A 15,142-nucleotide genomic window follows, 5' to 3' on the forward strand; every position below is an offset into this window, starting at 1 on the left:
CAACTGCGAGCAGGTATAGTTTGACTGCGTTGACGACCAAAACACTCGCATCTGCGAGTAAGGTTGCTCGCATCTGCGAGTAGCTGCAGTTTTGGGCAGTTACGAAACCCAAGGCCACCAACTCTCATTTACTTCACTTAACCACCCATTATCATCTCATTTTCAGTTTTGGTTCTCTCTCATCAAAACAAATCACAAAAATTTTCTCTTACTTTGGTGTGCCTTACGTGAACAACAAACCCTTAGCACAAAATCAAATTGCATTCAAATCAAGCTTTAAAGTTAGAACATCCACTCTGCACTTGTAGTCCTTCATTGCTAACTAAAAGGTTTGTGTTGTGATTCCATGCCTTTAACTTTCGTTTTAATTGCATGTATGAAACCCTAGGTTAGAAGATTTTCTGTTGATTCTAATTCTGTGAAATAGTGCCCATTTTTTTTGAGATGAGTCAAAATCATTCATATTTTCGTATTCCTTTTCAATTGAATCCACAAATTTTGTTTTGTTTTGTTAACCCTTTTTGTAAAAAGTTTTAATAAAATTAGGGTTCTTTGTGGATCAATTCGACTTTCCAGCATAATCCATGATTTAGCTCATCTCTCTATCAATTCTAGGGTCGGAAATGCCTTACTTAGGGTTAGAAAACAATGGCACTGAGAAGAGTTTGAAAAAGATGCGTTTTTGCCAAATTCTGGGCAACTCGCATCTGCGAGTAAACCAACTCGCATCTGCGAGTATCTTCATATAGCTCGCAACTGCGAGTGCTTCTGCTCGCATCTGCGAGTTGCAGCAGAACTTGCTGCATGTTTCTGTGATTCAACCTGTAATTTGTGTAATTTTATTCCATACTGGTATTAATTGTATATTCCATTGTGGTGTGGTATTTTTCTGGTTGTTTTGCAGGCATGGCATCTAAGAGAGTTAACTCCGGTAAACGAAAGCAAGGTGAAACATCCGAACCCCAACCCCCACTTAGAAACCAGTCTTATGATCAAGAGAGATTTAGGACTAGGTACCACCAAAATAGGTACAACACCTTGCTTAAACAGTCCTTATGGACTGAAAGAGTTGTTCGAATAAAACCCGAGGGACCTTATGGCCACTTTCACAAACTTTTCCTTGACCAAGGGTGGACTAGACTCCTAAACCCCATAGCCAAAATCAACGAAGAGTTGGTTCGTGAGTTCTATGCCAATGCTCTTCCTCAAAACCCCCAAACCGATCCATTCACTTTTCAAACTTTTGTGAGGGGTAGGACTATCAAGTTTGACCGTGATGCCATTAACACATTCCTAGGAAATCCTTTTGACCTAGATGTGGAAACTGAGAATGGGATTGATGACTTTCACAACAAGCAAAACCTAGGTCATTTTCTCCTTGACGAGCAACACGAAGAAATTAAAAAGTTCATTATGCTAGAGGGGGAAAACTATGACAAGAGTGGTGCGGGTAGAGAACACATTGCTCAATATAAGAAGATGACACCGCCAGCCAAACTGATGTTTAGATTTATCCTCCATAATGTCAAGCCTAATAGTCATATGCTTGATTGTACCATTGATGTCTGCCCTTTAATCTTTTACATTCTTAAAGGCATCAAGGTGGATATAGCACGCACTATTGCTTGGCAGCTGAGAAAGGTGGTGCTCCAAGGCCATGGGGAACCAAAAACCCGTCTCTCATTTCCGGGGTTAATCATGGGGTTGATCAAAGACACCCACATGCGGATGCCCACTGATTATCATGAAATCATAAAAAACCCCATTGATGATGCCTTCATTACCCGTTACATCATGGGTGAATCGAAAAAGGGTAAGGGTAAGAAAGGTACTGGAGCTTCCTCATCATCACACCAACCTCAAGCTCCAACATCAGCTGATGATTTCTCACACATGGACCCAGCCCAGAGGCAGTGCTTTACTTACACATGGGACTACCTCGATGCTAACAAGAGGGCGATGACTTCATTGCATGATTCTTTGTACCGGATGCAGCTACATGCCGGTTACCCGCAGTTAGCAGACCATCAGGTTCCTTTGCCAGAGGCTTTTCAGGCTTATTGTGCTTGGCCTGGGGACAGGCCATTTGTCTATGGAGGGGGTGGTTCTTCAGATATGCATGTTGATGATCTAGGTGGTGATAATGAGCAGGATGATCTAGAGATGGTCCACAGTGCTACGTCAACCCCCCATGGGTCTGATGATGATGGCATGCAGTCTTGAGGAGGAAGAAAAGACTTGAAAGCTAGTTCTTTTTGAATGATTTTTTTTATTAAGCTTTCAGTCAATTCTTGCTGTCTTCCTTAGTTGTTATTTCTTTTTGCTACTTTGTGAACAATATTCTGTTGGTTTTTATTTTAGCACATGTACTCGTATTTTGCTACTTTGTTAAGTATCTCGGTTATTGATGTTTGGTAACTTTTATTTCGTTTTAATTAGTATTATTAAGTTCGTATTTATATTAGTATGGTTTAATTTTATTTTGTAGAATAATAATGTGTTAGCATGTTTCGAGTACTTCATTTGGTTTTAATTTAAAAATTGTGGAAGTTTCTTGCGTATCACTCTTGCTTAATTTCAAATCTCAGATGATTGATAACAATTCATAGTTGTGATTAAAGCGCAAAGCCAAGGTACAAGTTTCCAGTTTTTCTAGGTTTTTACTCGAATATGGAACGAGTACTTTGCGCAAATTTCATTTCATTTAGTTCTTTACAATAATTTATTTGTTTGTGAACCACGTAGTACTAGCCTAAAGTGAGGAAACCTCAAATGTTTGTACATATGCAAGGAGACCGGCTTTCATTGTTTAACTCGTTTGTGTTATGTTAAATCCAATAATTGTTTTAAATTGTGTGAAGGCATGGAAGTGATCAAGGCACATTTTTTGTTATTGAGTGAAACTTACTTGACCACAAATAGCCTACCTTGTGAGAAGAGCGAGTATTTGCTAACCCACTTGAACCAAATGAATCGGAGTCATCAATTATGAACTGTCAATTCATAAGCACAATGCTTGATGAAGTTGCCTTTAAATTTTTCAAAATTCAGTTCATTCTTGACGTATTTTAGGACTCTGATATGTTTTTAATTGTTGAACCCTAAAATTTCAATGTTATTTGTCCCTTTTGCCTTAGAGTAGAGGAACATTTAATTAGGGTATTTGTTGATTCAAGTTGGGGAGAGAAGGTAGATGTAAATCTTATGTCAAGTACTATGGTGTAAATTTATCTTTGATCAAGACAACATGTTGTTGTAAATACAAAAGAAAAGAAAAACAATGTGTACATGAAAAGAAAAAGAAAAATCCAAAATGAAAATAAGTTGTCAAGATCAAAGTGCTTCATGTTTAAGCACCAAGGGTTTGTAATGATTGGTAGGAAAGATTGTGAATTTTAATGATTGATACAAGGAATGCTCCTCTTTGATAGGCTTTTTGATTTCAATTGCCCACATATGACATTTCTTTTGTAGCCAAGCCAAGTTATAACCCTCAAAGACCTTTTGATCCATGTTTTTATGCCTTTTGAAACGATATTTGGATGGACACATAACTTGATTGGAATGTTAACTTGATTGCCGGATGTGTGTTTATAATCCTCATTCATTTGATTTCAATTGTTTATCTACTTTCATAGAAGTGTGTTAGGTGTGGTTCGTAAATAAATATATTATTGTTTTGAAATTTTTGACATGAACTTTGTACTTAGGACTCATCTCATGTTAGTAGTAGAATTTTAGATTAGTTGGAAACTTAGACTTGCCCGCGCATTCACTTTTAAATCATTCATCTGAAAGTATTTTCAAAGCCTTTTGTACTTGTGTCTTGTTATTAACTTGTTTGATTTTCAATCTTTTGTTTGAGGACAAACAAAGAGTTAAGTTGGGGAGAGTTTGATAAGTGCTAAAAAGTGTTAATTTCATGTTATATTTTAAGCATTTTTTGTTGCTTGCTTTGCAAGTAATTGAAGGAAAAGCTGAGAAATAAGCGTTAAATGCCTTATTACGCTTTACTTATCATTATTCTATCCTTTTGTGCAGGAATTAGCCCAAGACATTGATCAAAGAAGCAAAATCATGAAAAAGTACTATTTGGGCAGAAGCTGTCCCTGGAAGCAAGCAGCTCGCACCCAAACTCGCATCTGCGAGTTCCAAATGCGAGTAACTCGCAACTGCGAGTTTCCTAACTCGCAACTGCGAGTTAGGGCGGTTTGATCCCTTCATTTATGACGTGGCAGCTTATTATTGGGCCAGAGAAGCAACGCGCATCTGCGAGTGGTGTAGCTCGCATCTGCGAGTTGAGGCAGGGCAGAAGTCTTTATATAGCCTCTTGCTACTCTTTGGAGAGGATCTTATCATATCTTAGCTTGATATTTTCTTAGCTTCTCTTAGGTTTTAGTTTAGATATTTTCATAGGGAGAAGTAAGGTAGTTCTTCATTGAGTAAGATTGGTTTTGGAAGTTGGATCTTAATACTTTGTTGAGACATCACAAGTGTAATGAATCCTTCCTTTTCAATCCATCCTTGCATGGCTTCCATGATGATGAGTAGCTAAATACCCTTTGTTGGGATGAGAGGTACTTGATCTTGCTAAACATGTAATCCTTTTTATCTTGCAATATATGGTTCTAGCAATTTATATTCAATATTGTTGTTATTCTTGTGTTAATGCTTTCAATGAGATTCAAGATGCTTTGGACACAAACTCTTGAATCTTGAGCTAGAGTAGCAATATATCTTAGGTTAACTTACTTGACATCTTTGTTAATCTTGCGATAATCACCATAATCAAGAGCTAAATGCTTTCGTATAACTTAACCAGGCTGGACACGGTCGATTAGGTTATCCGATCGACTTTGTTATCGTTTAAGGAATTTGGACACGAATGTTTAAACGATAACTTAGAAATAATTATACCACTTTGGACACGAAGGGTAGTTTAGAATTGATTGTGATAATGTTGTTTACAAAGCTAGAATTCGTATGGATCATTAGGTTACGTGTGACGCTTGATTAAGGAACGCTACTCCTAACAAGTTTCAATCCTTATTTATCTCATCTTTTACTTTTTGCAATTAGTTTAGCTAGTTACATTTCAATTCAAACAAACAAGTACTCTTAATACTTTGAATGATAATCGATGTTAAACTGTCATTGATAACGCACTATTCCCTGTGGAGACGATACACAAATACTTATCTTGTTTGATGCAAAATTACAATCATCACTTCCTCACCATGCACAGTGACAATCTTACCATTCCTCATGAACTTGAGCTTCTGATGCAAAGTGGACGTGACTGCTCCAGCGTCGTGGATCCATGGTCTTCCGAGGAGACAACTGTAAGAAGCGTTGATATCCATGACTTGGAAAGTAATCTGAAATGTCTCGGGACCAATGGTAATTGGCAAGTCTACTTCCCCAAGAACATCTTTGCGGGATCCATCGAAGGCCTTAACCAGATAGCTGCTACCCCTCCGAGAAATTCCACGATGGCTCAATTGCCTTAGTGTGGATTCAGGCATTACATTCAGAGACGATCCAGTGTCCACCAATACGTTGGATATCATATCCGATCCACAGTGCACCGAGATGTGTAGAGCCAAGTTGTGGCGTTTCCCTGCTTCGGGGAGTTCATCATCACCGAATCCCAAACTGTTGCAAGCAGTGATATTACCCACTATTCCATTGAATTGCTCCACAGAGACCTCGTGGTCAACATAAGCTTGCTCGAGTATCTTCATTAACACTTTCCTATGAGCCTCAGAGCTCATGAGCAGAGACAGGATGGATATCTTTGAAGGAGTCTGTAGCAGCTGGTCAACAATCTTATAGTCACTTTTCTTGATAAGTCTCAGGATTTCGTCCAGATTGGACTCTTCAATAGATTGGCCTGCTGGGCCGGTGTTCTTGTCAACAGGGGGAGCAACTGGTGGAGTTACCGTGGCAATAGGTGTCACCACCTTCTTTTGAAACAAGGGTGGACGGACTTTTCCACTTCTCAGAGTTGTAACTTCACTAGCAACATTATCAACTGTAGCTGGGGATACGAGAGGCACCTCCACTCCGTTCTCAATCATGGTTGCATTGTATTTGTAGGGAATTGCTTTGGTAGAGGTATAAGATACCGGACCAGGTAGCCTGATCACCAAAGGCTCAACATTCTTTACCTGAGATACACTTTCAACAGGAGAGTCATGGAACACTGGCACAATCACACATACATCACTGGCAATCAAGTACTTGTCATCCATCAGGCTCTGGATATCATTTTGCACAACACAACAGCCCATAGGATTCCGAAGACATTCTGAACAAGAATCATGATCATGTTTGAACAGAGAAGCCTGGCAAAGCTTGACATGTAATGGCACCAAGGGAGTAACGACATTGCGGACATCCAACATGGGATCCTCTTGGGGAACGGGAAGCCTTTCAAAGGCCTCAATCATATTGACAGCAGCATGGTTTGGAAGCGGGTTATCAAGGACATGAGGAACACTGTTCTCAAAAGTCAACCGTCCCTTTTCTATCAGATCTTTCACAATATATTTCAGAGCAAAGCAACCTTCGACATCATGGCCTTGAGCACCCTGATGGAATTCACATGTTAGGTCCTGACGGAACCTGGGAGGCAATGGATTAGGCGGAGGCCTGCCTGGTCTAGTGACGCAATGTCCCTTAGCAAGTAGAGTTGGGAGCAGCTCACCATAAAGCATTGGTATTGTTGGAAAAGAAGGTTTGGGTCGGGGACCCTGTTGTTGTTGCCGTTGCTGTTGAGCAGGAGGCTGTTGTTGTGTTTGCTGAGGGATAGCATTGACGGGCATTGGTGGTTGACCCGGTGGTAGAGGATATTGCTGATAAAATGGTGGGAAGAAAGGATGTTGAGAGTATTGCATGTATTGATAAGGCAAAGGTAGTTGCATGGCTGCTGCAGACGGGTTACCAGACACCATCCCTACGTCAGATTCTTTCCTCTTGTGATGACCATTACCGTACTTCTTTGGTGCACTATTTGAAGATTCACCCTTCTCAAGGACGATAATACCATCTCGGACGGCCTCCTCTAGTCGAGTTCCCATTGTAACCATATCAGAGAAGTTGTTTGGGGCAGAGACTATTATTCTCTCCTTATATTCCTTCTTCAGAGTCTTCAGGAATGTCTGTGTTAACTCTTCCTCATCAAGTCGAGGAGAAACACGGGCAGCTGCCCCTCTCCACCTTTGAGCATATTCACGGAAGGTCTCATCTGATTTCTGAGATAGGGCTTTAAGAGAGTCCCTATTTGGCCTTAGACGGGTGTTGAACTCATATTGACCTTCAAAAGCAGCAGCGAGTTCCTCAAAAGTATGGATGTTATCTTTGCTCAGACTAGTGTACCAATCTGCTGCATCATCTGTCAAGCTACTCTGAAAGCAGTGGATCATCAGTGCATCATTGTCGGCGTAGTTAGCCATCTTTCTGACATACCGGATAACATGGTTATGTGGGCAAGAAGTCCCATTGTACTTGTCAAATTCTGGCTCTTTGAATTTCTTAGGAACCTCAAATCGGGACACCAGGCATAGATCACGAGCTTTAGCAGGAGCACCATTGTTTCCTCGGCTAGCCTTGACCTCACGGAGTTCTCCAGCCAACTCCCTCAACTGTCTCTTCATAGCTTCCATTGCGGGATCTTGTCCACGCGGAGTGTCGATATCAATCACCTGTTGCACAGTGTGTACAATAGGGTCGGTAACAACAGTAGTTACTTGAGGCATATCAGTAGACACAGGAATCTGTCCTTGACCAGCAAAACCAGAGACACCAGCAGCAGTATTAGGAGAGTAGTAAGCTGAGAGGCCATAAGGACGGCCGTTGGGCATAACAAAACGAGCGTCAGTAGCCACAGTAGATAGTGGGATAGAGGGAATCACCTCAGCAGTGACTGGAATAGAAGTGGCTGGCTGTTCTTGTGAAGCCATCATAGCGGACATAGCGTCATGAGCCTTAGCCAAGTCTTCTTTCATAGCAGCCAATTCGGCACGGAGCTGAGCATTTTCTTCTTCAAAGTTAGCCATTATCCTTTTCTTGTGAAATCTTGTCTGATGAATTCTATCTGGTTGGTAGACTTTGCGAACACGAGCCACTTTTCAGACTGCGGCGGACAAAACCAGGAGGCAATGAGCACGAGAGAAGTTTTTTGTGACCAATGAATGCATATGATGCATGAAATGCGTTAATGCATATGCAAAAAAGACTCTTTTTGTGTTACCGAAGGGTTCTAGACAAATTATAAACTTGTAAACATTACTAAACAACAATTAACATAACCGGGAATCAAACAACTAACATATAGTTTTACAAGACAAATCCAACATGAACAAATGGAAATAACAACAGGAAATGGAAATCCTCAAGCATAGGAAGTGGAAGCGTCGTCCTCAGAGTCGGACTCATAGCTGCAGTATCGTGCATAGAAGTCACGGGCACCCCTGGCCCTCTTAGAGTCCCTCATAAGCAACCTATCTTTCTCTTCAATCTCTCTCTTAGCCTTAGCTAATTCTTTCTTCAGTGTCAAGACCTCATGAGTCTGCTGCTCATCCTTTCCATCCAAAGTCATGATCAAGTTCTCAGCCTCATAGTATCTAGCTCTCCACTGATGCTTCTCCCGACTCTCCATAGCTAGATGCTCCTGATACATCTCCTCGGTAGGTGGGAGTAGAGGCAAAGGCATGGTAGGAATAGATGCAGACACATATCTCATAGAAGGGTAAGGCATACCAATCTCCTCAGCTTGGTTTATCACCCACTGTGTATAGGCCTCATGAGCAATACCGGACCTTACACCCATATGCTTCACCTCTTTCTTCCGAAGCTTAGTCCAAGCTTGCATGAAATCTTCTCTAATTCCGGTGGGAGCATTGGAGTAGTGAAAGAAGTAGGGAGCTGTAGCGAGATTGATGGGCTTATCTTTCATCGGAAAACCAAATTGTCGCAAAGCAAGTTCCGGGTTATAGTTGATTCCACCTCGGGTACCAAGAAGAGGTACATTAAGAAACTTACCACCACCAAAGATAATTTCCTTAACCCTAGAAGCCGGAGTGAGCCAAACCACTTCATTAGGAGTGAGAGCCATAATCCTCTGTGAAATAGACCAATTCCTCGGATTGTCGTGGAAAGACTGCGGAAGGTGCGAAATAAACCACCTATAGAGGAGAGGCACACAGCAAAGAATATATCCACGACCCTTGCCAGTACGATCATGAATAGCATGGTATGTGTCAGCTAGCAGAGTAGGAACCGGATTCTTGGAGTGGAAGATCATAATAGCATTCATGTCCACGAAGCCATCAAGATTCGGAAAGAGAATAAGCCCATAGATGAGAAGTGCAAGAATAGCCTCGAGAGTGTCCTGACAAGTGGTATTGAGGTTGGCTTTCCCAAGAAGATACTCTGAAGTGAACCCTCGGATGCGTGCCTTAGTGATAAGATTCTTGGAGACATCGGTGGTCTTGAGATAGAGATCCTTAGCAATAACCAATGGAGGAGGAGGATTTTCAGGTCCTGAGAAAGGTATCCCTTTAGCAATAGATAAACCCATCAAGGAAGAATAAGCCTCTAGAGTAGGCATCAACTGAAAGTCTGGGAAAGTGAAGCACCGATACCCCGGATCATAGAATTGCACTAGAGTGTGCACAAGCTTCTCGTCCACATTAGTATGGAGAATAGGAAGTAAAGCCCCGTAACGGTGTCGGAAACCAGTCGGATCCTCAATCTTGAGTGCCAAATCTCTCAAACTAGCCAAATCCACTTCCTTGAACTTGTAGGACTTAGTCATCTTCATCCCTACAATGTTTACAAATTCAACTTGTCTAAGCCCTTCGATAACAATGCATGGAAAAAGTTTATGCATGTATGCATGTATGCATGAATGCATGATTATGTTCAAGTTCGGAGAAAACATGGTGGGTTTGAAGTTCAAAGTCGAGGAGTCATGGGTGGACACGGTGTCCGGTGAAACTAGGGCTTTAGGATAATAGTAACCGGGTTCTAAAAAGGTTCCCAAGTTGCAACCTCTCCGACGTATCTCATGGTGTCACGAGACAACACTCGCTCCATGATTATACGTGGAAGGTCTAACTTGAGTGTAGTATCGCGTGACGACTAAAACTCGAGACGACACTCGGTTTAGCCTCCGCACTACATCCTAGAAAATGGCCATGGATGGGTTTGGTTATCTACGGTTCATAGCGTCATAGAACAATTAGAAGTAAAGTGCCTAAACGCGACAACATGCGCCGACAACATCACCCCCAAAATGCCTCAGCTATGTGGGATTGATCGCATAATCCAAAACACGAGGCAACCCCCGGAATGAATTGTCGATTATATCCCTCCTAAATCCTAAGTTCACTCAGCCCGGGTGCAGGACTTTTGATATTCTCACCCCACACGTTTGCAAGAAATTAAACATTTATTCACATAGGAAAGCAAGTAAAAGAAACAAGTAAAAATAAAAGCGCAAGCGTGGAAATAAAGACTAGGCGTAACTCTCGAATCTCCCCAGTGAAGTCGCCAGCTGTTTTATCTTGGTTTTCGGATGTCAAACATTGATTACGTTTGAACCTTTTAAACCGGTGATATCTTATTTTTTCTTGGGAAGGGAAAAAAGTAAGCAAAACCCTTGAGAATCGAGGTCCGGGAGTTGTTTTCGCTACGGGAAGGTGTTAGGCACCCATAACGACTATAGTAACCTATAGGAACCGTCTTTAATTTCTACGCGCGCGCTTCATTTTTAAATGCTATTTTGAAAGTGTTTATTTATGTCTAAGAGTTTCTAAGTGAAGAATTGGAGGGAGAAGAAAGTGTTTGAATTTTTATTTTAGTTGAATTGAAGGAATTTTGTTCCTTGCCTACGTACCCGATTAAGGGATCAAATCCACCGTAGTTCTCTTTCAAAAAATGTTTTTTGTTTTTGTTGGTTGATTTTAAGTTTGAAAATGGAGTTTGAAGAATAGAAAGAGGCCTCAAGGGCATGAGGTTGAAAAATAGTGAGGTTGAATTAGTGAATTGCAAAATATGGTCAAAGTAGGATTAAAGTTCATTGAAATTTGATTAAGAAAATGGAAAAGAAAATACAATGGGATATTGGATCCCAAGGTTTGTTTGGAAAAGATTTGAGTGAAGTTGTTCACATTTGTTTGGAAAATTGGTTTTTCTAAGTATAAGTCCTAGGCATTCATCTAAACATACAATCCTAAACATACATCTAAACATGCATATTCTAGCTATATTATAGTGATGTGTGTGCATGTGTCGGTGCTTGTGTCGGTGTACATCATTAGAGTCCATTGTCCTTTACATCATACCCTAGATACATTCTATGGCCTCTTTGCCAAGAAATTAAAATTGCATGAAGGTAAAATATTACAAAACCTTTAAGTATTTACATTTTAAACTTGGCATGAAATTGAAACCTAAAATGCAAGAAATTAGATGAAGAAGAAGATGAAGTGGGAATGCTTATGATGAATATGAAACATGAAATGGAAAGGTTAGTAGCATAGAGCAATATCAAAGGAAATGAAGCAAGAGAAACACTAGGACATAAAGGATAGAAAATAAAGGCAAAGGAGTGCAAATATAGCTAAAATTTGTTCATAAAATGCAAGAACCAAGTGACCTATAATTCTCACATTCCAATTACATTTTAAAAGGTTTAGAAACAAGTTTTGGAATGGGAATTAAGGCTACATGATTTACTTGACATTTTAAAACAAATTTGGAGCATATTTACATTATTTAACTACTTAATGACTTGTAAGCTAAGTAACCTACCAAAATTCACAATTATGCAACAAAATTAAGCACAAACAGTAGCTAAACTTCTATGGGATCAAATGGTATAGGTCACCAAAATTCATCAAGCAATTTGGATTGAAATCAAGCAAAGTTCCACTTATTTTTAGCACAAAATATGACAAAACTAGCAAGAAAATTAACACCTCATTTCTTAACCAATTTTAACATGTGAAAATTATCACAAAAAGCTACAAAAATATCAAGAAGTCTACATGAATTTTTAGGAATTTTTTTAAGGTTTTTTGGACTAAAAAGTGCAAGAAAATATTAATTCTAACAAAAATAAGAAAAAAAAATGCCTCAAATATTTTTCACAGGCTTTGGCACAAAAAGATCACAAAAAAATGTTAAGGAAAATATCAAGAACACATGGAAAAATATTCAAGAATTTTGTGAAGAAAATTGGACAGGTAAGGGTGCAAATAGCAAAAGAACAGCAAGAAACATGCAGGACAGGGGGGTGTGTATAACAACTAAGCTTTCTGGCATGGCAATTGGGCTTAGGGACGGGTCAGGGTGAAACCATGGGTTAACCCATGGGTGAACCGGTTCGTTGGCCTATATAAGGCCTTGAACCGGTCCACCACTCATTTCCCCTCTCTACTTCTCTCTCTAAGACAAAAACTAGAGAGAGAGAGTCTGCAAATGACTCTCTCTTCTCCGATGAGACTCTCCTCCTCCGACGTGGTGGCCCATGGTGGCGCCGCCGCGTCGGAGCTTCAACCTCCTCCGATCTGAGAACTGAACACATCTTCTTAAAGCTCTTTCTCTCCTCTTTACGATTTTGACAACGTTTTCTTGAAAACAAACTCAGATCGGAGTAGATCTAGGATTGAATCATTCGGTTTTTATGTTTTCAAACTCCATGAAACGAAACCCTAACATGCTCTAATTTCTTCTCTGATTATGAAATTGAACTCGTATTTGAAAACAAACGGTGAATCTCCATGATTTTTTTCAAATTAGGGTTTCGTTTCGAACTTTTGGATTTCTTCGAAGTTTTCACTTCAATTCACCGTTCATTTTCAGTCTTGAGTCTTCGATGATGATTTAAAGTGTAAACGAGAGGATTTTTGTGAATATACCTGGATTCAGTGGAGATTCGAATGAAAATCCTCAAGAAAGCTTCTGATCCTTCTTCTTCTCACTCTTTTCGTCCCTGTGATCGTGTGAATCTCCTGGATTTGCACTTGAATTGCAGGGACTAGTTCGATGATGAAAGTTCTTGCGAAGAACTTCTGAGAACTTCGAAACAAAATCCCGTTCGAAATGACCTTTATTGCGTGATTACTGGATTGAGACTTGCGTTTGATGAAGAATTCTGTGTTGTGTGATGTTTTTGATTCGGTTATGGCATGAATTTGATGAAAATTGATGGATTTTGTGATAACTGAATTCGGTTAGGGTTTTGAGATGATGAACTTGTTCATCATGTTCTTGAGCTTTTTCTGGATTTTTGTGGTGTTTGATTCGTTTTTGTGGAGAGAGAGAGAATGGGAAGTGTTTTTTGATGAGTTGTTAAAATCTGAATGGCACTGCAATGATTGGAGCCTTTTATAGGCTGCCAAGTGTATTACTGGACCAATGCGAAAACGCCACCTGGACATGGACTTTGTAACAAACTCTTGGGACTTTTCTGCAATTTTTGAAAGTTGAGGGACTACCCTGCAATTTAGGCAAAGGACTGTTCTGCAAAAAAATTGGACAAAAGGACTAACAAAAAAAACTTCGAAGAAAAAGAAATTAAAAAAGGTTTAAACGTAAAATTCAGAACTTAGGAGGACTTGAATGCAATTTTTGGAAGTTTTGGACTTTAAAACAAAAAAATAATAAAATTGATTTAAAAAACGTAATTTGAAATAAACGTAAAGCGAAACGACTAAAATTTGACAAAACGGACTAAAATGAACCAATGGCCTAAATGAGGTACTTTAAAGTACCTCTCTGCCGAAATTTCGTGTGAAATGACCAAAATGCCCCTGGGGCTAAAACGACTGTAAATGACTCAGATACGAATTTTAAAATGGATTTTTAACAAGGAATTGAATCAAAGACTCATACAAGCAAAATTAAAAGACTCAGCGACAATTTTTAGGATTTAAACAGTGACTTGACACTCGAAATGACCAAAATGCCCCTAGGGGCAAAACTGACTCAAAATGACTTCAAATGCAAATTTTGGAATGGATTTTGACATAGAATGAAACAAAGACTTATTCAAACTTATTTGAAAGGTCTTAAACAAAATTTTGAAAGACTGAGAGAAACTTTGACATAGGAAATGACTAAGATGCCCTTGCATGTGGATTTTGCAAATAACATTGAAATAAAATGCAGAGAGGGATGTAAGTGATCAGAGACAGTTCAAATGACTTATAATGCAAGAAAAGAAAAATTGACTTAGTATTTTTAGGTCCAAAATTAGGGTATAACAAGACTCTGATTCAGTTTTTCCATAAGCCTTCTGACTGAAGCTTGCTTGACTCTGATGCACTTAGCCTTTATGTTTTCAATGAGCTCATTTGCCCGGTTCTGAAGAGATACCCAGGAGTCTTCATATGCATTGGTGAGATCAATTGACCTTCTTTGATTCACCAGATTATGCATTTGACTAAGGATTGTCAGAAGCTCAGCATTTATATATCCAGATTCCAGGATGTTTGTGGGTGGTTGTTCAAGGGTTTCAAGATCAGAATCACTGATTTCCAGGTCTTGAACAGGGTTAGGAACTGGAATGGTAAAGTGTGTTTGTGTGTTTGAAGATGAGGGCTGGTCAGAAGCAATGTGTGCGGTAGAGGTTGAGGCTTGGACATTGACTTGAGAGTTGTCAATATCCATGGGAGTTGGTTGTGGGGAGTGTTCAATGTCAGTTGGTGGTTGTTGTGGTGAAGTTGATATATGAGTGTTGAGTTGGGGGTCAATGGTAGCTGTTGGTGATTGTGGGGGTGTTGTGGGTTTATGTGGTTCAGGTGTTTGTTGATGGGGGTTTTCTGAAACAACATTTTCAGAAGCAGCTGCTTCTGGAGTTGTTTCAGAGGCCTTTTCTGAGGTAGATTTGTCTATAGGTAACTCACCTGAGTAGTGGAGAGCAAGACTGTCTAAGACAGAAGTGTCTTCTATTGGTTCATGTATTGATGGTGAAGAAGGTGAAATGGGGATAGAGGTGACTGGAATCTGGATTACCTCAGCTGCAGGGCCAGCTTCAGAAGTGATCTTCTGTGGACCAGCAGCTTGAGGAGCCTCTTCTGGAGCATCTTCCATAAAAATCATCATTTCTTCATCCTCATTGTCTTCAGTA

The 15,142-nt window shown here is 39.9% G+C and overlaps 1 protein-coding gene across 1 annotated transcript; it reads left to right on the forward strand.

Annotated features, from left to right (window-relative positions):
• The first annotated feature begins 521 nt into the window (after positions 1-521).
• LOC146905143 (uncharacterized) lies at positions 522-2,223 on the forward strand. Its single transcript, XM_085728451.1, has one exon. The coding sequence runs from the start codon at positions 907-909 to the stop codon at positions 2,221-2,223; it is 1,317 nt and encodes a 438-aa protein (XP_085584577.1). The 5' UTR covers positions 522-906.
• The last annotated feature ends 12,919 nt before the right edge of the window (positions 2,224-15,142 follow it).

The sequence above is a fragment of the Medicago sativa genome, chromosome 7, assembly GCF_051527215.1.
Source record: "Medicago sativa cultivar Bolivia chromosome 7, Bolivia_mono, whole genome shotgun sequence".
NCBI classification, from domain to species: Eukaryota; Viridiplantae; Streptophyta; class Magnoliopsida; order Fabales; family Fabaceae; genus Medicago; species Medicago sativa.

Excerpts from the sequence above, each read along its gene's own strand:
- LOC146905143 (XM_085728451.1), top strand. The coding sequence starts at position 907 with ATGGCATCTAAGAGAGTTAACTCCGGTAAACGAAAGCAAGGTGAAACA.